The sequence below is a fragment of the Schistocerca piceifrons genome, chromosome 6, assembly GCF_021461385.2.
Source record: "Schistocerca piceifrons isolate TAMUIC-IGC-003096 chromosome 6, iqSchPice1.1, whole genome shotgun sequence".
In the NCBI taxonomy this organism is placed as follows: Eukaryota; Metazoa; Arthropoda; class Insecta; order Orthoptera; family Acrididae; genus Schistocerca; species Schistocerca piceifrons.
Window position 1 is genome coordinate 560033992 of NC_060143.1, and position 22213 is coordinate 560056204.

The following is a 22213-nucleotide window of genomic DNA, read 5'->3' on the forward strand; positions in this document are numbered from 1 at the left end:
AGTTGACAACCGTTGTTTGCAAAGCTGTAAATGAGCTTCTCTTTTTCACACAAGAGCTCTTCGGCTGCACAATACTGTGTTCCCCAAAGGAGGTCGGCCGTTGGAGACCTGTGCAGCATTCACTGTACTGTCGCTGCACCCTGGTTGTATTCACACACGAGTACTGGTAACTCCACGTGAAGCTGAGTAACCTTATTGTTGAGTACCTCCCCATCTGTGTGTTTTAGTTGTTTATCTTGCAAAATAATAATTGTGTCTGCTGTTGTAGGGCGTCGTTAGTTTCACCCGTGACTAGTCATTTCTTTGTTTTAACTGTTCCTGTTACAAGGATGTCATTGAGTTTTCCCTGGTGTGGCCCGAAATTCGTATACGTGCGTGGGACCAGTGGTAACTGATTTTTGTTTCAGATCTTGTCACGCCAGTTTCATGATGTGTGTAATGTATTACTAGGAAGTGTCCCCAAGTATGACGTGTGAAATAAAATAAGACGGCAAGACTACGGCTCTGCAAATCCACTGAGGTAGCAGTGGATGAATTCTATCGCTGCAGATTTGTCCTTGAGTTAAGTAATTACCTAAGTAATTGAGTACTTCATACATCTTAATTGGGCGTTCATATGAAGAAGTTTGCACCCACACTTGTTTGAAACTGTGCGGTACTCTGTGCAGTAAGTGAGCAAATTTTAAACTCTATCACAAAAAAGGCGTGTACAGAACTAGTGATAAGAAGGTACCACTGCAGTTGTGTCTTTCAGGTACTTTGGTTCAATTAGATTTATCTGAATACTGTTTTCAGGTTTGAATTACTGTCAATTTGCTGCCGTAAATTTGTCTAAAGGTTACTACATGCATTTAGATACAGCCTTGGGCATTTTCAGCTTTCATCACAATTAGATATCGAGCTAGAGTTCAAACTTTTAACTGATACATGCTTTGGTTCAAAGACAGTGTTGAGTAACAACTCTTCTTCATAAATTTGTTTTAAGGACCGTCTGAATTCATATTAGCCTGTCACATTGCCACTCCGTTACAGCTCCTATAACACCAAATCAAGAATGTTACATAGAAACGATAAATTGTCGGACATGGGCTAGTAGCATAAGTGAATGGAAACCAGATTGTGTGGTCTCAACGTTAAAGCTCTCAGATTATTAGCTTATAAATCAGCAGAAATAAATTGTGTACTATGCACATTTGACAAAAAACTTAACTATCTGGGTCATTACAAATAGTTTTCAAGAAGCAGCATGTGGCGCACTAGAAACTTGAGATTAGACTAAATCTTGCTATAAAGGTCTTCCTTTCGACTTTCAGAAGATATTATCTACAGAAAGCTGCAAGTCATTATCCTGAAGTGGAATTTCTCTAAAGGCCAATAACGCAAAAGTTTTTCTGACCATTTTCAGGTAGTTTTTGAAATTCAAGAGGACATTAAGAATATTGCAGCAGGAAAACGGCAAATGAACTTCATAATTGGGGAATGTCAAATATGACATCCATGCCCTCTATGTTTGTTGTAATGCAGAGATTAAGACTGCAACACCTTTTGTACTCATCATCGCTTCCGTTCCATGCAGTGCGTCACTTCTGTCTAAACTGTTGTTCCACACACTTAACTAGTTTACTTGCGCCTGTGCAGTTGTCGTTCCGTACCTGTACACACTGTCTGGCGCTCGTTGAACTTTACTTCCGCCGTATGCAGCACAGTTTATATTTATCAGAGTGGTTTTATCTTTCCCGTTCTGAGACCTGCCGTCATTAAGCCCAGAATTTGCGCACTAATTTAATACATCCTAACTAAATTTTCAGTGAGCTAACACGTACTAACGCACATGTTTTCTGTTTTTATCTGCACCGAGCATACTTACACCCCTTTTTTTGTGGATCGCGGACGAGAATGCACCAGGCAGTTCTGCTCAATTTACAAACACGGTCGCGTCTGCACCCGCAGCCCACTCGGCAATTTCCCACTTTTTTTCTTCCTGGGTCTTCTTTTAGGCTTCCTTTTTTTTCGGTCGGCTATCGCCGCCGCCTTTTTCTACTTATCCTCGCCGTGCCGGCCCCGCTGGCGATGCGGCGCCGAATTAAAGTGCGGTAATCTCGTTAGGTAAATATTGCATTACCGGGCGGCCGTTAGCGGAACTGCATTACACAGCAGGCTGAAATTGAATACTTCTTTGTAAGGCGGGCCGCCGCTGACGCGACACATTTCTGCCGCCGGCACGCCACAATAAATTGTCCCGATAAAATTCCTCCTTCGCAGCCTCGTTAGTCGATTGGCGGGGATCGGTCCCGCGTAACTGACACGTCACACAGAAAAGTCGAGAGCGGTGGCGGTGAATTTTGTTCTGAGAGCAGTCGTAAGCGGTGAAAATAATTACAATTCTTAAAAGTTATAAACTTTGGCAGACGATAAAATGTGCACTTCTCCGTTTTCTTCTGCCTGTACCTCTCATCGCCGTAGTTTCGGTATGGATGTTCACGGGGGGCGGGGGGCGTTTTTAATTTAAGGGGTGGCCCGATGCTCTTCCGTCGCCACCCTGCAGCTCCCATCAGGAGGGAACATGTGTGCCCCAACTGTCTGCGAGTAGCGTAGTTCACGTGGAAATGAGCGAAAGTTTCTTAAATGTTAGCGAATCGTGTGACTGAGGTTGGCCTTGGGTACAAGACCAGCATTCACCTAGTGAGGTGTGGAACACCACCCAAAAACCACATCCACTTTGGCCAGCAGACCGACCCTCATCGCTAATCTGCCTGGTGGATACGGTCGGGGGTCAACGCATCTCCCCGTCCCGAAAGCGGCGATTTAACATTCATGGATATCCAGGCGGATATTACGAGAACCTGAAATTCACTTGTTTTGTTCGTCTCGTTTCATCTCGTCTCTAGACAAAAAATGGTTCAAATGGCTCTGACTATGCGACTTAACTTCTGTGGTCAACAGTGGCCTAGAACTTAGAACTAATTAAACCTAATGAACCTAAGGACATCACACACATCCATGCCCGAGGCAGATTTCGAACCTGCGACCGTAGCTGTCGCTCGGTTCCAGACAGTACCGCCTAGAACCGCACGGCCAATCTCTAGACACTGTTTTGTTTTAGACTCACCAATAGCCATTAAACCTGAATAGTCAGTTTTCAGTTTCTAAAACTACCGTTTACAACGTAGCCCCGATTCTTTAAAAAATCGAACTCCCGTGTGCAAAACAGCTGGGTAATTTGCGCATCGTTTTAAGGAGACCTGGTTTTAACGTATGTCAATGCCTGTGAGGTCATAATTCGTGAAGCTGTGTGTCGTACGACTGTAGAATTTTGCAGGTACGAGGGGCGTTCAGTGAGTATTGTCATACATTTATTTCTCATCCAGCTTTGGTTAAAATGTGTGGAACTTGTTGTGGGACACTATGAAGTATTCCTGCTGCCGTCCTTACAGTTTCATGAAGTTCCGGCAGGTGGCAGCGCTGTACGTGCCCTTCCAAATGGCGTCTGTAACAGATGTGCATTCCAAGCGGAGGGCTGCCATTCAATTTTTTCTGCTGGAAAACCAGGGCATCGCTGATAAACATAGCCGCTTGCAGAATGTCTACTCTGACCTGGTAGTGAACAAAAGTACGGTGAGTCGTTGGGCGAAGTGTCTTCATTATCCCAAGAGGGTCGTGTCTCGAAAACCTGCCCTATTTCCCGCGTGCCGTCCGGCCGCGCACAGCTGTCACTCCTGCAACGTTGAAACGTGCGGACACTCTCATTCCATACGGTCGCAGGTTCGAATCCTGCCTCGGGCATGGATGTTTGTGATGTCCTTAGTTTAGTTAGGTTTAAGTAGTTCTAAGTTCTAGGGGACTAATGACCTCAGCAGTTGAGTCCCATAGTGCTCAGAGCCATTTGAACCATTTGAACTCTCATTCCAGGTGATCGACGGATCACAGTCCTGAACTTTGCTGCGCAACTGGACATCTCTGTTGGTAGTGCTGACACATTGGTCAACCAGTCGGGGTACTGAAAAGTGTGCGACGACTGCCTTCCTCTGTGTTTACCAGAAGACCATAAAGAGCAACCAACGACCATCTGTACGGAATTTCTAGCTCGTTACGTGGTTGACTGTCATAATTTTTCGTCTGACATCGTCACAGGGTTCATGGGTTCATCACTTTGAATCGTAAACAAAACGCAAGCCATGAAGCCGCTTCCTCAGGCGGTAAAGTCAAGGCGAAAGTCTTATGGGAATCTGGAGGCGTTATTCTGATGTACACCCTCATGGTGTAACGATCAACTCTGAAGCGTATGGTGCTATCCTAAGCAAATTAAATAAAGCAATCGCCTAATAAATAATTGCAACTGTAGACAGAACCATTAATAAACGCTTTCAGGAATTTAAATAAAGTTGCTGTTCCCTGCAAAGAAACTATTGAAACTGAAGAATTAAAAAAAAAACATCTTCAACGTATTCGTCGCTATAAAAATGCATGTGACGTCCTCCTTCCCCATGACAACGCAAGATCTCACACTAGTCTTCATAGGCGAGAGAAGCTCACAAAACTTGACAGTACTGTTCTTCCCTACACACCTTACAGCCTGTATATCGCACCTGCCGACTTCCATCTGGGCCAATGAAGGATGCATTCCATCAGAAGCAGTACGTGGAGGATGGGGAGGTTACTGACGCATCAGCAGCAGCCAGACGTTGGCTGCGACGTCGACCAGAAGAGTGATTCAATGCGGGCAGTAAAGTGGCATAAGGCCGTCGCAAAGAATGGATATTGTTTTGAAAAGCAGGGTTTCGTAGGCAAATGGGTGGCGTATAATATGGTGTGTTTCAGTCTTGAAGAAAGCCAATCTGCTTTCAGAAAACCCATGTGTTGCAATATTTAATGAAAGGACCTCGCTCATTCAGAGATACACGCCGTTACTGCCTACAAAATGTATTGTGAATAGGATTAGCAGAAAATGAGTAACAAATTGAAACTTCATGCCTGATGTTGACATTTTGCCATACGAACAGCGAAAATGTAGTAAGCGATAACCTTTTATCCTTTCATTTTTTTGTGGACAGTGGTGGCGGGAGGGTGTGGGTCCGCAAAAACATTCTATGAGTTTCGTAGTCATGTGTAGGATCGCTTTAGATATACGACAAGCGTAAATGTATTCACTTCCGCAGCCCCCCGTCATTACACTGGAAGAGGAGGTCGTATTCTGAGGCCAGTACGGCCGTCATATCGGTGTCCTACAGACATTTTGCCGTGGCGTCGTTGGCCGATGTAAGCCCAGCAAAACGAACACGAAACAGACTGGTTAATTGAGGTTTTAAATATCAGGTTCATTGGACAAGAGATATCAATAAATTTGGGAGAATAAATCTGTAATCTGGTAGTCAGGGAGAGGCAGGATAAGGCAACGATTGAACGATTGTGGATGGGGCCGTAATCAGCTACCGTTGGCTACAGTAAACACGTACACTTTATTTGAGGAAATAACTTTCAACAGTCATTTTAAAAGATTTTACTACACTGACGGCTGAAGGCCTTACTAAGAAAGAATTCAATTTATTTATTTATTCTGACTGCCACAAGCAACTTCAGAATAATCAACAGCTGAAGGCCTGAATTACAAATGAGGAAGACAGCTACTAATTAACCAATATTAAGACATTTTCTTTTTCAACAACGAAAAACTGTTACAAGCTATAGTAACAGATGAAGGTCTTATTAAGAAAGAATTGCAAATTATTTTGCAGCTGAAGGCCACATGCAATGTTACACACAATCAACTGTTGAAGGGCTGATTAAGAAGAAAATTCAAAATTATTCCTTAAAAGACATCATAGTCGCCGTTGACTGTATAAAATATTTATTATTACGATTGCAATTTCCGCCTTATGGCCATTTTCAAGTAACACTGCAAAAATTACATTCTGTCAGAATATAAAACTATCTGACGTGAGTGCATGTCGTCCTCAAAATGCAGCCTTTTGACTGTGAGAGTCCTATTCATCTGATCCAAACTTGAAGAAAGTTAATCAAAGCAATCCTTTGAGTTAATTCAATTTTCGTTGTGGCGCCCCTCTGCCAAATAAGTAGTTTGAGGTCAAGATTTACAGCAGTTTACATATGATCAAAAGCGTTCATAACTGTAGCACATACTGGTGCCGATATATATTTACACCAGGAGTGTGGTGATGCACATGTTGCCATGACAATTAAGCCCACTGAGTAAAGCACACCGGAAGACGGCGACTTTACAGGCCAACTATCGGAGCAGTATTTCCGCATCATACGGCTGCAACCGGAAACATCACGAAATACACGTAACACTCCCAGAATAGCAATTTTCTTTATATACTTCGCACAGATGTGAGTACAATTTTTTTTTTAACCGTGGCTAACCTGGAGCTGCCACTGTTCACTGTGAGCGCATCCCCCTTTTTTTTTGAGTCGTCAGTCTTATGACTGGTCTGACACGGACCACCATGAATTCGTCTCCTCTGTCAACCTCTTCGTCTCAGAGTAGCAATTGGAACCTACACAATGTGCTCTAAAGTGTCCGCACATCTCGCGCCCTCCATCGGCAATGCTGGAATTCAACTTGGTGTTGGCCCACTCTTAGCCTTGATGACTGCTTCCACTCTCGCAGCTGTGCTCGAAGGTTTCTTGGGGCCTGACAGCCCATTCCTCACGGAATGCTGCACTTAGGAGAGGAATCGATGCTGGTCGGTGAGGAGTGGTACGAAGTCGGCTTCCCAAAACAATCCAAAGGTGTCCTACAGGATTCAAGTCAGGACTCTCAGCAGGCCAGTCCATTACAGGGATGTTATTGTCGTGTAACCACTCCCCCCACAGGCTGTGCATTATGAACAGATGCTCGGTCATGTTGAAAGATGCAATCGCCATCCCCAAATTGCTCTTCAACAGTGGGAAGCAAGAAGGTGCTTAAAAGCTCAGTGTAGGCCTGTGCTGTGATAGCGCCACGCAAAATAACAAGGCCTGGATGCCTCTCCATGGAAAACACGACCATACCATAACACCACCGGTTCCCAATTTTACTGTTGGCACTATACACGCTGGCGGATGACGTTCACCGGGCATTCGGCCATACCCATATCCTGCGATCGGATCATCACATTGTGTACCGTGATTCGTCACAACATTTTTCCACAGTTCAATCGTCCAATGTTTACGCTCCTTAGACAAAGCGTGGCGTCGTTTGGCATATACCGACGTGACGTGTGGCTTATGAGCGGCCGCTTGACCATGAAATCCTAGTTTTTTCACCTCCCGCCTAACTGTCATAGTGGCCGGCCGAAGTGGCCGTGCGGTTCTAGGCGCTGCAGTCTGGAACCGTGAGACCGCTACGGTCGCAGGTTCGAATCCTGGCTCGGGCATGGATGTGTGTGGTGTCCTTAGGTTAGTTAGGTTTAACTAGTTCTTAGTTCTAGGGGACTAATGACCTCAGAAGTTGAGTCCCATAGTGCTCAGAGCTATTTGAACCATTTTTGAAAAGCGTTTGTTTTCGGAGGTGTCCGGATACTTTTGATGACATAGTGTAAGTTGGCAATTATTTGCTGGATATATTTCAATGTCTGTCTTCCTCTACAGTTTTTGCCTTTCACAGCTTCCTCTACTATATGGAAGTAATTCTCTGATGTCTTATCAGATCTCTTGTCTTCCTGCCCCCTCTTAAAAATGTTTCAAATGGCTCTGAGCACTATGGGACTTAACTTCTGAGGTCATCCGTCCCCTATAACTCATAACAACTTAAACCTAACTAACCTAAGGACATCACACACATCCATGCCCGAGGTAGGATTCGAACCTGCGACCGTAGCGGTGGCGTGGTTCCAGACTGTCCCTTCTCCCTGTCAGTGTTTTCCACATATTTCTTTCCTCTCCGACTCTGCGTAGAATCTCCTCAACCTTACCTTATTAGTCCACCTTATTTTCAACATTCGTCTGTAGCACCACATCTCAAATGCTTCGATTCTTTTCTGTTCCGGTTTTCTCACAGCCCATGTTTCACTACCCTACAATTCTGTACTCCAAATGTACAAGGTCAGAAATTTCTTCCTCAGGTTAAGACCTATGTTTGTCACCAGTGGACTTCTATTGGCCAGGAATGCCCTTTTTACCAGTGCTAATCTGCTTTTGATGACCTTCTTGCTCCAATCGTCATTGTTTGTTTTGCTGCCTGGGTAGTAGGATTACTTCATCTACTTCGCGGTCATCAATCCTGATGTTAAGTTCCTCGCTGTTCTCATTTCTGCTGGCCTCATTACTTTCGTCTTTCTTCGATTTCCTCTGAATCCATATTCTGTGTTCGGCAGATCATGTAATTCTTCTTCACTTTCACTGAGGGTAGCAACGTCATCAGCGAATCGTCTCAGTGATATCCTTCCACCTGGAATTTTAATTCTAGTCCTGAACCCTTCCTATATATCCCTCATTGTTTCTTCGTTGTACAAACTAGACAGTAGGCGCGGAAGACTGCATCCCTATGTTACACTCTTTTCAATCGAAGTACTTCGTTCTTCGTAGTCCACTCTTATTTTTCCCACTTGGTTCCCTATTGGGTTATCTACATATTGTAATTACCCGCCTCTCCCTATAGCTTACCTATGTCTTCCTCAGAATTTCGAAAATCTTTTACCATTTTACATTGTCGCACGCTTTTCCCAGCTCGCCAAATCCTATGAACGTGTCTTGATTATTCCTTAGTCTTGCTTCCATTATCAACGGCTATGTCGGAATTGCCTCTCTGGAGCCATTACCTTTCTTAAAGCCAAACTGGTCGTCCTCTAACATATCCTCAGTTTTCTTTTCATTTTTCTTTATACTATTCTTCTTAGCAACTTGATTGCATGAGCTGTTAAGCTGTTGGTGCGATAATTCTCGCACTTGTCAGCTCTTGCGATCTTCACAATAGTGTGTATGATATTTTTCTGAAAGTCGTTTTGTTGCCTCTCCGCTCAAAGGTTTAAGAAATTCCGATGGAATCTTATCTGTCCCCGCTGCCTAATTTGATCTTCAGTCCTCCAAAGCTCTCTTAAATTGTGATTATAATACTGGATCCCCTATCTCTTCCAATGGTTCAAGATTCTTCTTCTATCTCATCAGATAAATCTTCCCCCTCATAGAGGCTTTCAGTGTACTGTGAGTAGTAGAGCAGAGACTCACCGGGAAGTCGTTGAGCAGGTAGAGCATCTCGACGGGAGGGTCAGAAGGCGGCGCCTCGCACTCGGCCCTCAGCAGGTCTCCGGGTCTGTACCGCGACACGCTCTCCACCTCCAGGCTGAGCGGGCCCTGCGGCGGCACTGCAACACACGAGTCACGTGGCTGCCACAGTCGTCCTTACTGGCCCAGGCAACGTACAGCAGCATGTGGCATCTTAAGAGCGAACGCGTCTGAAAGTTGGACGTCAATACTTCTTTGCAAAGTTGACCAATGATTCTGTGTTGTGTGTAAACTGTTGTGACTTGGCAAGACAGCCAAGTTACTATGAGAGGAAGCCGAAAGGCACGCGTTTAAGCTCACGCAGGCTGGCGTGAGGTCTGGAACAGGTAAAGTAACTGAGACTAGCAAATAAAGTACGAAGCTGCTGGAATACTTAACTTTAATCCATAAGCGGTGAACATAGCTCTTGATGGTACATGCATCACAAGATAAATAGCAATTGATAATGGCGCCTTGCTAGGTCGTAGCTAATGACGTAGCTGAAGGCTATGCTAACTATCGTCTCGGCAAATGAGAGCGTAATTTGTCAGTGAACCATCGCTAGCAAAGTCGGCTGTACAACTGGGGCGAGTGCTAGGAAGTCTCTCTAGACCTGCCGTGTGGCGGCGCTCGGTCTGCAATCACTGACAGTGGCGACACGCGGGTCCGACGTATACTACCGGACCGCGGCCGATTTAAAGGCTACCACCTAGCAAGTGTGGTGTCTGGCGGTGACACCACATAAACACCAACTGTGAGTGTGAGGTATACTATTATCGCGAATAGCAGCTAGCGTGCAGTTGCTGAAAGTAGTCGGAAGTGATCGGACGCAGCTGCCTGCGGTGGAGGCAGCCGCGCAACAGATGAGATCGCAGCCTGCCGTAATCGTGCTAGTAGCGCCGTAGGAGACTTTGGTATTCACTGAAGGTCTTTTGGCAATTTGACTTTCTGTTGCACGTATTTGTTGCTTGCTTGGGCACTGGAAGAGTTTTGTCCGATTTGTGTATGCATACAATGCGAGTAATATTAGTATTTTTGTAGTTGGTTCAAATGGCTCTGAGCACTACGCGACTGAACTTCTCAGGTCATCAGTCGCCTAGAACTTAGAACTAATTAAACCTAACTAACCTAAGGACATCACACACATCCATGCCCGAGGCAGGATTCGAACCTGCGACCGGAGCGGTCGCTCGGTTCCAGACTGTAGCGCCTAGAACGGCACGGCCACTCCGGCCGGGATTTTTGTAGTAGCAAGAGACACGTTTATTGAGTATAGACATCGCGGAATAATTAAGGTCTGTGTAAAGTTTGTCAGTGTTTAAATAATCTGTTCAGCGAATATAGAAAATTAAAGTCTTTATTGGTTGCTTTCATTCCTTTTTCACCGGTTATGGTTAGTTGACCAAATCCCTACTAATCATTCAATCTCTCAAAATATATTAACGGAATATATAAAATATATGGCAGTAGTTGTTGCATTTATCATGACCATGCATTGAACTCTGCATGGATCGCAGTATTGCTTTTGAAATATATTTAGCATGTTGATGTTCAAGCAGTTGCACCGGTAAGACGAGATAACTTGTCTGTTTCGTACAGGAGCATTGGAGAACGGTTGTTAGGAGTTGTTAGAGAATAATTTAACTCGCAGTCAGATACCTGAGAATTGATTTTTTATAGTTTATGGGAAGCACACTAGAGTTGAGTAGTAATTGGTTGGTAATCATAATTGCTGGAAAGGAGTTTTGATAATTCTGGCACTCCGTCATATTAAATCCATACATTTATTGCAGAAATGTTCTACTTCAGCATTTACTTTAAAACAGTGAAGTTAGCAGTTCTGTGTAAGATGTTTCGTGCTTTGTATTATTTCCCTTACTGCTACGACGACAATGAAAGAAAGAAATTAATAAATAATTTAATTACTATATTCGCAAAACAGATTATTTAAACACTGACAACCTATACTTAACAAACACGTCTCTGGCCACAACAAAGGTACGAAAATTACTCTCATTGTATGCAGATACAAATCTGACAAAATCTGTCCAGTGCGCTAGCGAACAACTACTACGTGGAACAAACAGGCAAATTACCAAAAAATCCTCAATTAAACCGAAGTCTGCTCCGGCGCTACTAGCACGAACACGGCAGGCTGCGACGTATCATTTCGCGCAGCTTCTCTCCACCGCACCCTATGTCCGACCATTTCCAACTCCCCTCGACAACTGTTGGCTCGCTACCACTCGTGATAATAATATCTCAGAGTTTTGTATGCACACCACAGCAGAATCGCTGGTCGACAATGCAAAGAAGTACAGATTTCCAACTTTCAGCCGGTATTAGTAGCCGAGCGGTTCTAGGCGCTTCAGTCTGGAACCGCGCGACCGCTACGGTCGCAAGTTCGAATCCTGCCTCGGGCATAGATGTGTGTCATGTCCTTAGATTTGTTAGGTTTAATTAGTTGTAACTGTTAGGGGACTGATGACGTCACATGTTAAGCAACATAGTGCTAAGAACCGTTTGAACCATTTTTCCAACTTTCAAGTCCAATACAGACAGTTTATGTGGTGTCACCGCCAGACACCACACTTGCTAGGTGGTAGCCTTTAAATCGGCCGCGGTCCGGTAGTATACGTCGGACCCGCGTGTCGCCACTGTCAGTGATTGCAGACCGAGCGCCACCACACGGCAGGTTAGAGCGACTTCCTAGCACTCGCCCCAGTTGTACAGCCGACTTTGCTAGCGATGGTTCACTGACAAATGACGCTCTCATTTGCCGAGACGATAGTTAGCATAGCCTTCAGCTACGTCATTTGCTACGACCTAGCAAGGCGCCATTATCAATTGCTATTTATCTTGTGATGCATGTACCGTCAGACCGATGTTCACCAATTATGGATTAAAGTTAAGTATTCCAGAAGCTACGTACTATTTTTGCTACTATAAAGACCCTGTCATTTTCCAGACCTCACGCCAGCCTGCGTGAGCTTTAACGCGTGCCTTTCGGCGTCACCTCGTAGTGGCTTGGCTGTCTTGCCAAGTCACAACAGTTTAACCATTTAATGGGTCAGCTATAAGTGGCCTTATGGCTTTGCCATTGCCTATTCACTCCCTTTAATGCAGGGATATCCAAGAAACTGGCCAGTGAACCGAGTCCTGGCATCAGAGCTGAGGTGCTTACCCTCAGTGCACATTTCCCCCACCACCGTGCCACGCCATGAGGAGAGGAAGGAGGAGCAAACTTCTGACCTGCCACATTCAGATGGCAATATCTCAACAACATACGTAACAAACAAATCAAATATTGAGTATTATTTATATTATTTTTGTTGTGCTCAAGACGTAACATAATTTTTATCTGGTGCAGACAGTCGGTATGCGGACAGATACAGGCAATTTCACAGATTTTGCCACTCAGGTTTACACGTACTCGCAACTTATTTAGTTTCACAATCGAAAAAAGGTCTTTCACACACATATTTTGTTAGAAATATTGTGGCACTATTGCAGCCTCATTATGGAGACGTGGACATTCTACCTGAGTCAAGCAATGTAGATGTCCAGTAGCGCTCTAATGTGAAAGAATTCGTCTTTAAAACAGGAATTACCTTAATTATTTTCAGCCATAATGGCTATCTTTGTGAACCGTGACTGTGTGGGATAGTTATTTATTTCAAGTTTCTGCTGCCAGGTACTTTTTATTTTATGCTTAATCTAACGTAATGCAACGCGTTGCCGGCCGTGGTGGTCTCGCGGTTCTAGGAGCTCAGTCCGGAACCGCGCGACTGCTACGGTCTCATGTTCGAATCCTGCCTCGGGCATGGATGTGTGTGATGTCCTTAGGTTGGTTAGGTTTAAGTAGTTCTAAGTTCCAGGGGACTGATGACCACAGATGTTAAGTCCCATAGTACTCAGAGCCATTTTTTTGCAACGCGTTTCTAACATGTTCTGTTGATCTTCATACATACATACATAGAGAAATGTTACTTAAAAATAAACAGTCTTAAACTAGATTAATCTAGAACACTTTGTCCATTGTTGTTAACTGTAGCTGCTGTTGTGGCATTTGGGGGAAAGGAGGTGGGCAATGTATGGCTAGAAATCGAAATCAGTGATGTCCTCTGCTGGTTTTCTTCTTTGTGGTTGACTATGGATATCACAGCCTGCATAGGATGCAGATACATATGCATCAATTATGTGTTACGAAAATAGTGTGAAAGGCTTTTATATAACAGTTGATCACTTACAATTTCATGAATGTATGTGAGTATAAACGCCTGAAGATGAACAGAACATGTTCGAAACACGTTGCATTATGTAAGATTAAGCATAGAATAAAAAGTGACTGGTAGCAGAAACTTGAAATAAATAAATAGGAATTACCTTGCAGCTCGATCAGTTAAGTCTGCTCTTGCACAGGGGACTTTTCAACTGACACGCCAAACGGTTTCGAAAACAGCTTGAAAATAGCTGTATGGTTGGCAGTGCCCTCAAAAAGTTTAGGAAACTATCTCTGTAATTCTCGCCTTTTGTTAAACATCTGTAACATACAGAACTAGACTGAGTTTGAAACTTCCTGGCAGATTAAAACTGTGTGCCCGACCGAGACTCGAACTCGGGACCTTTGCCTTTCGCGGGCAAGTGCTCTACCATCTGAGCTACCGAAGCACGACTCACGCCCGGTACTCACAGCTTTACTTCTGCCAGTACCTCGTCTCCTACCTTCCAAACTTTACAGAGCTTCTGTAAAGTTTGGAAGGTAGGAGACGAGGTACTGGCAGAAGTAAAGCTGTGAGTACCGGGCGTGAGTCGTGCTTCGGTAGCTCAGATGGTAGAGCACTTGCCCGCGAAAGGCAAAGGTCCCGAGTTCGAGTCTCGGTCGGGCACACAGTTTTAATCTGCCAGGAAGTTTCATATCAGCGCACACTCCGCTGCAGAGTGAAAATCTCATTCTGTAGACTGAGTTTGTCTACAATGAGATCATCTGTTTAACTACATCACCATCAAATCAGAAATCAGATGTTTCTCACCTAGCAGTGTATTACTGTGGGCATTGTGCAGTCAAGACCACTTAGAATTCGAGATCAGCAGTCCTTTTCGGATGTTCTAATTTTCAGCAATTCAGAGTTTTAAATAGAAGAACAGTTCCAGGTATGTCCCCCGACTTAACCGAAGTTCTTCGCTCTAATATATAGATTTAACATTAATGAAACCGACAAACTGCACGGACGGATTCCTGACTGGAAATGGAGGAGCAAAAGCGCTATGAACATGCGTACAGAAATGGACGATGTGCGTTCGCCCGAGAACAAATCGTTCTGGAACGCAGTAGAAAGGTGCATCGAGGAGGAGATGTTCACCGTACACAATTGCCGTTTATAATCGTACTTCTGAAACTTCACTGTCAAGCTATTCGGCTTTACAGTCAGGTTCATGTTCTCTCGCTGTCGCGCTAGCAGTCATATCATTACATTTACATGTAAATATTTTTGACACGTAACTGCCTCGAGCGCCAATTTTCCTGTTCTCCCTCCACCAACCAAAAGCTGTTTGAGCACGTACAGCTGTTTCTGGACGATCAAATTTAATTGCCAGATTATCGAGAAAGTGGATTCATAAGGTGAGTCGTACCTTACCTGTGCCTGTACCGGAAAAATGGGCTCGTGTTGGGATTGAAGCGTACCCACAGGAAGTACTTTCAAAATGTTAGAGAATAAGCTGAATTTTCGAGGTGGCGTTTATGTTAGTAATAAATAATTTTTTAGATACCGATAATTTGCACAATCATAATAAACCAGTTACTAGAATTACGTGGGAACGGAGAAAGAAGTGGCGTAAGCGAGATTCGATTCACAGCCCTCGATCTTATGAAACCAAGCGCTTACTTTTATTTTTTCATAGACCCATCGTCTCATCTAGCCAAGTTTAATCTCCAAAAATAAAATCCTTCGTTTCTTGGCACCGCCACTTTAACTCTATCATTAAAAACAGGAAATGGACTATCTGTCTTCAGGCCTCGCCCTAGCTAGTCCCAAAAATTCTCCCAAGGGATATGTTCCACGTGTGTATAACTTGTTTCTTTTTTATTTTTATTTATATATTTATTTATTTCGTATAATTACATGATTATAATTAGCAAATGTGTGCAAATGAAAATATTATAAAAGAAAATGTTACAGTGAAAAGGAATTTTCTTCAAGCAGTTGTGTGCTACTGGAGTTTTTTGTCCTCTGCTACGGCGGTGTCAGCGCATGTCCACATGTCCACCACAATGTGATGCATGCTGTTCGGTCTTGTCGTCGCGAGCGGACTACGGCACCGTGTAAGTGGTGCTTCGTCAACGAAAATATATGAGCTATGATTCCGTGTCATTCTCGTTGTCTGTCTGGTGGTGAGTGTAGAGCGTCGAGATTCCAGAGCGTCGCATAGCAAAAGTCCAGGGTCTGCCGATGCCACACAACCGTGTCATTGCCGAACTGCGTAAGTGTCCTGCGGACTGCCAGTTTGGTGCAGAGGAGCCACAACTCCAAATGCGACTGGTATCAGCAGTGACGATGTTCACAGTTGGCCCACTTTGCGGCAACTTGCAGACGGCAGTCCACTAAGGCCGTTACTACGCTTGGCTTGTTGACTGTGGACATGCATCCCGCAGATATAGCTGCCATAACCAAATGAGGTCAGATGTTATCATTCGGCGGCCACCACTCACTGTGTAAGACTTCGTGAGACATATAGTCGATCCAGTCGGCTGACCGAATGACTGGTAAGATGCGTGTGCCCAGAACTATCGCCGTGAATCTTTCCCCACGTGTCGCACAATTGTAGATCGTGATTCATCATGGCCATTTTCGGACAAGGCGCGTAGTACAGGATTCGGTGCATGGAAGGACGCAACTAAAATCGCCAGCGAAGACACTGTGTTCGTACCGTCCTAGAAAAAAAGGGGACAATGTCAGCCCAGTAGAACCTGGCACAGTCTTGACGTTTGGTCTGGCTCGGTCCACCCAGGCAACCGTTCTGCAGGCACGGAGTCAGCGGCATTGGTTTCCTTCTCATGGACGGCTTCCTGCGGGATTAGTTCTTGTTCCTCCTGAGAGCGAGAGCTGCCGTGCTCTACCGTGGTTCTGTGGTGTCGTCATCGGCGTTTCGGAGGACGCTGTCTTAAAGGTGTGGCCTTCCGCGTAGGACGTTGGCACTGATTCACGCCTCGCCGGCACAGATACTTCCGTTGGTACGATAACTGCACCGATTGCCATCCTGATGTCAGCGGTGCCTGCAGTGTCAGGTGGTGTCGATAGCATTGGACCGTGTTCCGGCACCTGCCAGTGTGACTGATCGGGCCGGTTGGCAGTCTACGGTGGGCGGTTCTGGTACAGCAACATTTGTCTGTGGAGTTTGGACGGACGGAGACGTCGTGAGCGCCGCCGCGTAAGTTACTGGGAGGATCGTCGCCGTTGGTGGAGGTGCCACGTCCTGGGGTGGAAGTTGTGTCATCAGATATTGCACGCACTCGGAGCGCAAGTGAACAGCCTTGCCGCATCCGAAACGTGTTTTAGGCTGGCCGTCATAAATAAGTATGGCCTGGCAGCCTCCTATTTGGAGGTATGATGTTACGTGCCCTCGGAGTTCAACAAACGTGGCGTACGCCTTTGAGAATTGGATACGTCTTAAACTGAGTGCACTTTTCTGCCACGTGGTCATGTACTGTACCATAGGGTCGGAGCTCCGCCCCGACTACAGCCGCCGGGAGTTCGAAGTGTACTGCAAATATGCGTGTAATCCGTAATGCCAGTACGGAATGAGCAACCTCGAGGTTGCCGATATTTACGTCTGCATAGCAGAAGCGTATTCCTTGTTTAAAGTTTCAAAGAATGCTGTCGCACGTTGCATTGTTAGCTAGTTTCGCTTTGACCTTGTTACTTACGAACGAGAAGTGGGCACCGACGAAGTCGGCATCCTGGATCTTGGCCTCTTCGTTTAAAAAGCGCTCGACATCGAGTTATTTTGGTCTAACAAAGTTGTTTCTAAAAAGGAGTCTCAGTGTTCGGTATTGATTCGCTGCGATCTTGTCGTGCTAGGCGTTTCGTTAGTGTCGGCCGAAGAATGTAAACAATGCGAGCAGGCCCACGCTTTAGGCGGTAACACATCGCAAGTCCGCTCTGCTCGGGCGCTTAAGCCGTACTGCTTAGCTCGTGAGCTGCAGGCTGCTTGCCTCTTAGCGACCACACAAAAATACATATACACACGTCCCTAAAACTTTCTAAATCGATTTTCTCGAAAACGGTTGAGAGTTGCGCCTTCCGTTTTACATTCGCTGAAGTCCTAGCCGTGACCTATACACACTACACACGCTATCAGTGTGTATGAAATCGGCTGAAGGGGGGGGGGCGGGGGGCAAGTGGCAAGTACACACGGTCCCCTTGTCAGTCCAGCAAGGCTGGCACGCCTTCTTGGCGCTCGCCCGGCTGTCTGATTTTCCTGCTATAACCGGTAGAGCACATAGCCGAGTCTGCGTTTTCCAGATTGCGTTCGTTCTTGTAAAACACGTACTCTCACACACAGAGGAATGGTAGCGTGCCCTGAATACGAAAAAAAAAAAAAATTAATGCACACGAGGAGGTAAATGCCGGCCGCTGTGACCGAGCGGTCCTAGCCGCTTCAGTCCGAAACCAAGCGGCTGCTACGGCCGCAGGTTCGAATCCTGCCTCGGGCATGAATGGTGTTATGTCCTAAGGTTAGTTAGGTTTACTTAGTTCTGAGTCAAATGATCTGATGACCTCAGATGGCCTAGAGCCATTTGAACGATTTGGAGGTAAATATTTGAATTGGACACTAGTAGTGTCCTGCTTCCCAAAGTCGTGCCGATTAAATATCTATGTGTAACGTTGAAAGGCGTCATGAAATGGAACGAGCGCGGAAGGTCGATTTGGTGAGAGAATTCTACGAAAGCGTAGCTCGTCTATGAATAAGGCAGCGTGCGGAAAACTTGGGCGCCTCATTCTTGAGCACTGCTCGAGCGTTTGCTATCGCCGCCAGGTTCTATAAAAGGGAGATATAGAAGCAATTCCGAGGCGCACCGCTGGTAGGATCCTTCAGTATCCGAGCGTTGTGGGAAAAGTACGTGCACTCAGGTGGAATTACTGGTGGGAAGAAGACGTTCTTTTCGTGTAACTCTACTGAGAAATTTTAGCGAACTATCATTTCGAGAGACTGCAGAACATTCTTGTTGCCATTAAGTACACCTTGCGTAAGGACTTGTAAGAGGTCCATGATTAAGGAATTTGTTGCTAGCGCACTCGAGCTCACGCGTTGCCTGCGATATGTAAGCTATAAGAGAATCTCAGACCAGAGAGCAGTGTTGTCAGCAGTAGGAACTGAGTGGCAGTAGGAGTAATTAGTAGCTAGCAGTCGTGTGTATGGGAGTTGGCTGGGCCGATCGTGGTGAGCGATGGCGGAGCCCGAGCGTTCTAGTATAAGGTAAAAGCAGCCTTGCGCATATGTAGTACTGTTATAGCAAGTCCCATGTAAATGCTCTTAAAAAGAAATCTCTTAATAATAATCTTTCTTATAAAAATTAACTTTTGACAGTCATTCAACTCAATTTAAAGATTTTACTAATTTCTCCAATCCATGGTCATCCTGATTATGGTAAAGAAAAATCTGTTGTTTCTTTTTATACATGACAAATCCATCGGCCAGTATTGCACAGGGCTGTGCCAGAAAAATTTCTTATAGGAGCAGATATATATATATATATATATATATATATATATATATATATATATATATATATATATATATATATATATACATCTGCGTTATCCGGCGACGTTATTGAGAAGAATTTTCATTTTTATTCAGAATGATCTTTCAGGGCCATGATGCAGCGCTGCTGACGTCCAAAATTTACCAGTTTAAATTCACAGTTAATTAATGAATGGTTATAAGTGAACTACAATTTTATTGTGAGGTTAGTCACATTGCATTATTGGTAGGTTACGGAATTTATCTGTTGGGCAGTTACACTGAATGTGAATTATATAATTATATTTTTTACTGTTGGGAGGTTATAATATAATTTATCTGTTGTGAGGTTACAGACTGCAGAGACAAGACGAAAAAAAAATCAGGTCTCGAATGCTAACCTAGAGATAGCCGTTTACCCATCTCTCTGTTTGCGAGTGGAACTGGAATGGAAATGATTAGCAGTAACACAAGACACCCACAGTTACGCACCGTCAGGTGGCTTGAGGAGTATGTATGTACATGTAGACGAACCTACATCAATAAATTTGAAATTAAAGAAAAATTATAAACACCCTTTTCAAAATCTGATCACGTTACTGAAGGGAAAATAATTCAAATGGCTCTGAGGACTAAGGAACTTAACAACATCTGAGGTCATCAGTCCCCTATATCTTAGAACTACTTAAACCTAAATAATCTAAGGATATCACACACATCCATGCCCGAGGCAGGATTCGAACCTGCGACCGTAGCGGTCGCGCGGTTCCAGACTGTAGCGTCTAGAACCTCTCGGCCACACTGGTCGGCGTACTGAAGGGAGGACACACGAATTCCTTCAAGGCAGAAGAGTGCAGTTAAAGATGAAGCTACTCCAGGTACTGGTTTAAACGTGGAAACTTTCTTATCGACTGCATATGCATGGCCCTGAGAGCAAAGTGGAACGCGCCGTGTGGAATTATCTTGAGTATGTATAACTGGCACCTTGTACCACACAGAACAGTCATTAAATCATCAAGAAATGGCACAGGAAATTTGAAGCTTATCTTTCAGGATAGTGTTCTCAGTATGAGTACTAGTCATGTAACATATTGTCAATGGATATCTGAAGCTGTTCACACAGGTCAATGAAACTTTATCTCAGCTGTAACGTATCATACGCAACTAAATTACTTCTTATGTTAACACGTCGTACATCAGCATAAGCAGACTGTAAAAATCAAATTACAAATCAAAGAATAAATTGGGATAAAATATCAATCATTGGCTCGTTGGGAAATTGAAATGCATTTAAAGTTAAAAAAATTAAGATTGGTGAAGAAATCATGAAATAACAAGTAAAAGTGACTGAATACAGTTTGAATCGGAGGAAACAAAGTTCATGTAATATGCAAACGTGTCGATACCGTAAAGTAAGTGCGTTAAATTAAATTGTTTAGGAATGTGGCACATTGAGGATAGCGTATCTACGAACGCATGATGTTTCCTAGCCGGAATTTCTAACTATTGTCCAATTTTAGGAATATCTGAAGGCATGCACACTGGAAAGTTACGCTGTTTTTGTTTTTGTACACACTTAAGGGCTGTATTAAACAGTAAAGCTATTTGGAGGTGACTGATAATTCTTCAGTTACAGAATTTTATGATAACATTCCATACATTTTTTAAATTAGTTGTATGGGATGTAGACAATGAAGTCGTTCTTTGTCGGTCGGCACCATCCTGTGTCCAAACCAGAAGATGGTTTTCTGCCACGTAATACGCGAATTTCTTTAGCAACTTGACAATTTAACTTGTCTTTAAAATGAAAATTTCTTTCAGTCTCTAATAGCTTCTACATCAAAATATTGCTATCTTGTAACATGTCTATTACAATGCTTCTGTTCAATTTGAGGGCCTGTCGTGGAGGCCGTGCGGTTCTAGACGCTTTAGTCCGGAACCACGTGGCTGCCACGATAGTAGGTTCGAATCCTGCCTCGGGCGTGGATGTGTGTGATGTCCTTAGGTTAGTTACGTTTAAGTAGATCTAAGTTCAGGGGACTGATGACCTCAGCTGTTAAGTCCCATAGTGCTTAGACCCATTTTTTTGTTTAATTTGATTTCACTTGTTGATTATTGGCATGTAGTTTATAACAGACAGGCTATTTAATACAGTACTGACAAGATTTTCGCGATTAAGGCATTTCTAAAAGTAGATGTAATACTTATTACCAGTCCATGACTGCATCAAAGCTATCTTCTGGAGCTGGCAACCTTCAATGTTATCAATAAACTGACTTAAAATTGTTTAATCCAGTTTATATTCTCTGTAACCTTTGGAAATGCAGTTGAATTTCTTTAGGGACAGTATTGTTTGCTACAAGTCAGCTTAATGTTCTCTGTAGGAAATAGCATGGGTTCCGGAAACAAGATCATGTGATACTCCTAGCACACTACTCGTCCACCACATCCGGAGAGCAGTACATTCAGGTGCTCGGTTACAGGCCCGGTTCCTTGGCTTAGTATCATGAACAGAATGTCATTCTGAACGAAGAGAATTCTTGAGACGTAAAGTGGCTTCCGATGTGCCCCTGATGCGCGTAATGGGACCATCAACTTTCATAATATACACAGGATGAACATTAATAAAACCATTAAACTGCAAGGGCGGATTCCTGACTAGAAATGGAGGAAGAAAGCTCCTATGAAAATGTGTTCGGAAATGCATCGTTGCCATGATAGATGGCGCTGACGAATGAGAGTTCCGCTGACCACTTGCCGTGTCTTTCTTGTGGGTTGCTGCTGTGTGGTTGACGCAGCCTACTACACTCCTGGAAATGGAAAAAAGAACACATTGACACCGGTGTGTCAGACCCACCATACTTGCTCCGGACACTGCGAGAGGGCTGTACAAGCAATGATCACACGCACGGCACAGCGGACACACCAGGAACCGCGGCGTTGGCCGTCGAATGGCGCTAGCTGCGCAGCATTTGTGCACCGCCGCCGTCAGTGTCAGCCAGTTTACCGTGGCATACGGAGCTCCATCGCAGTCTTTAACACTGGTAGCATGCCACGACAGCGTGGACGTGAACCGTATGTGCAGTTGACGGACTTTGAGCGAGGGCGTATAGTGGGCATGCGGGAGGCCGGGTGGACGTACCGCCGAATTGCTCAACACGTGGGGCGTGAGGTCTCCACAGTACATCGATGTTGTCGCCAGTGGTCGGCGGAAGGTGCACGTGCCCGTCGACCTGGGACCGGACCGCAGCGACGCACGGATGCA

The 22213-nt window shown here is 44.6% G+C and overlaps 1 protein-coding gene across 1 annotated transcript in view; it reads right to left on the bottom strand.

The window, feature by feature from the left end:
• The window catches only part of LOC124802917, a 369091-nt gene that overhangs the window by 95653 nt on the left and 251225 nt on the right, over positions 1–22213 (bottom strand). The window contains exon 4 of the mRNA XM_047263988.1: positions 9166–9302. Coding sequence (XP_047119944.1) covers positions 9166–9302 — 137 coding nt within the window. The remainder of the gene's footprint in view (positions 1–9165; positions 9303–22213) is intronic.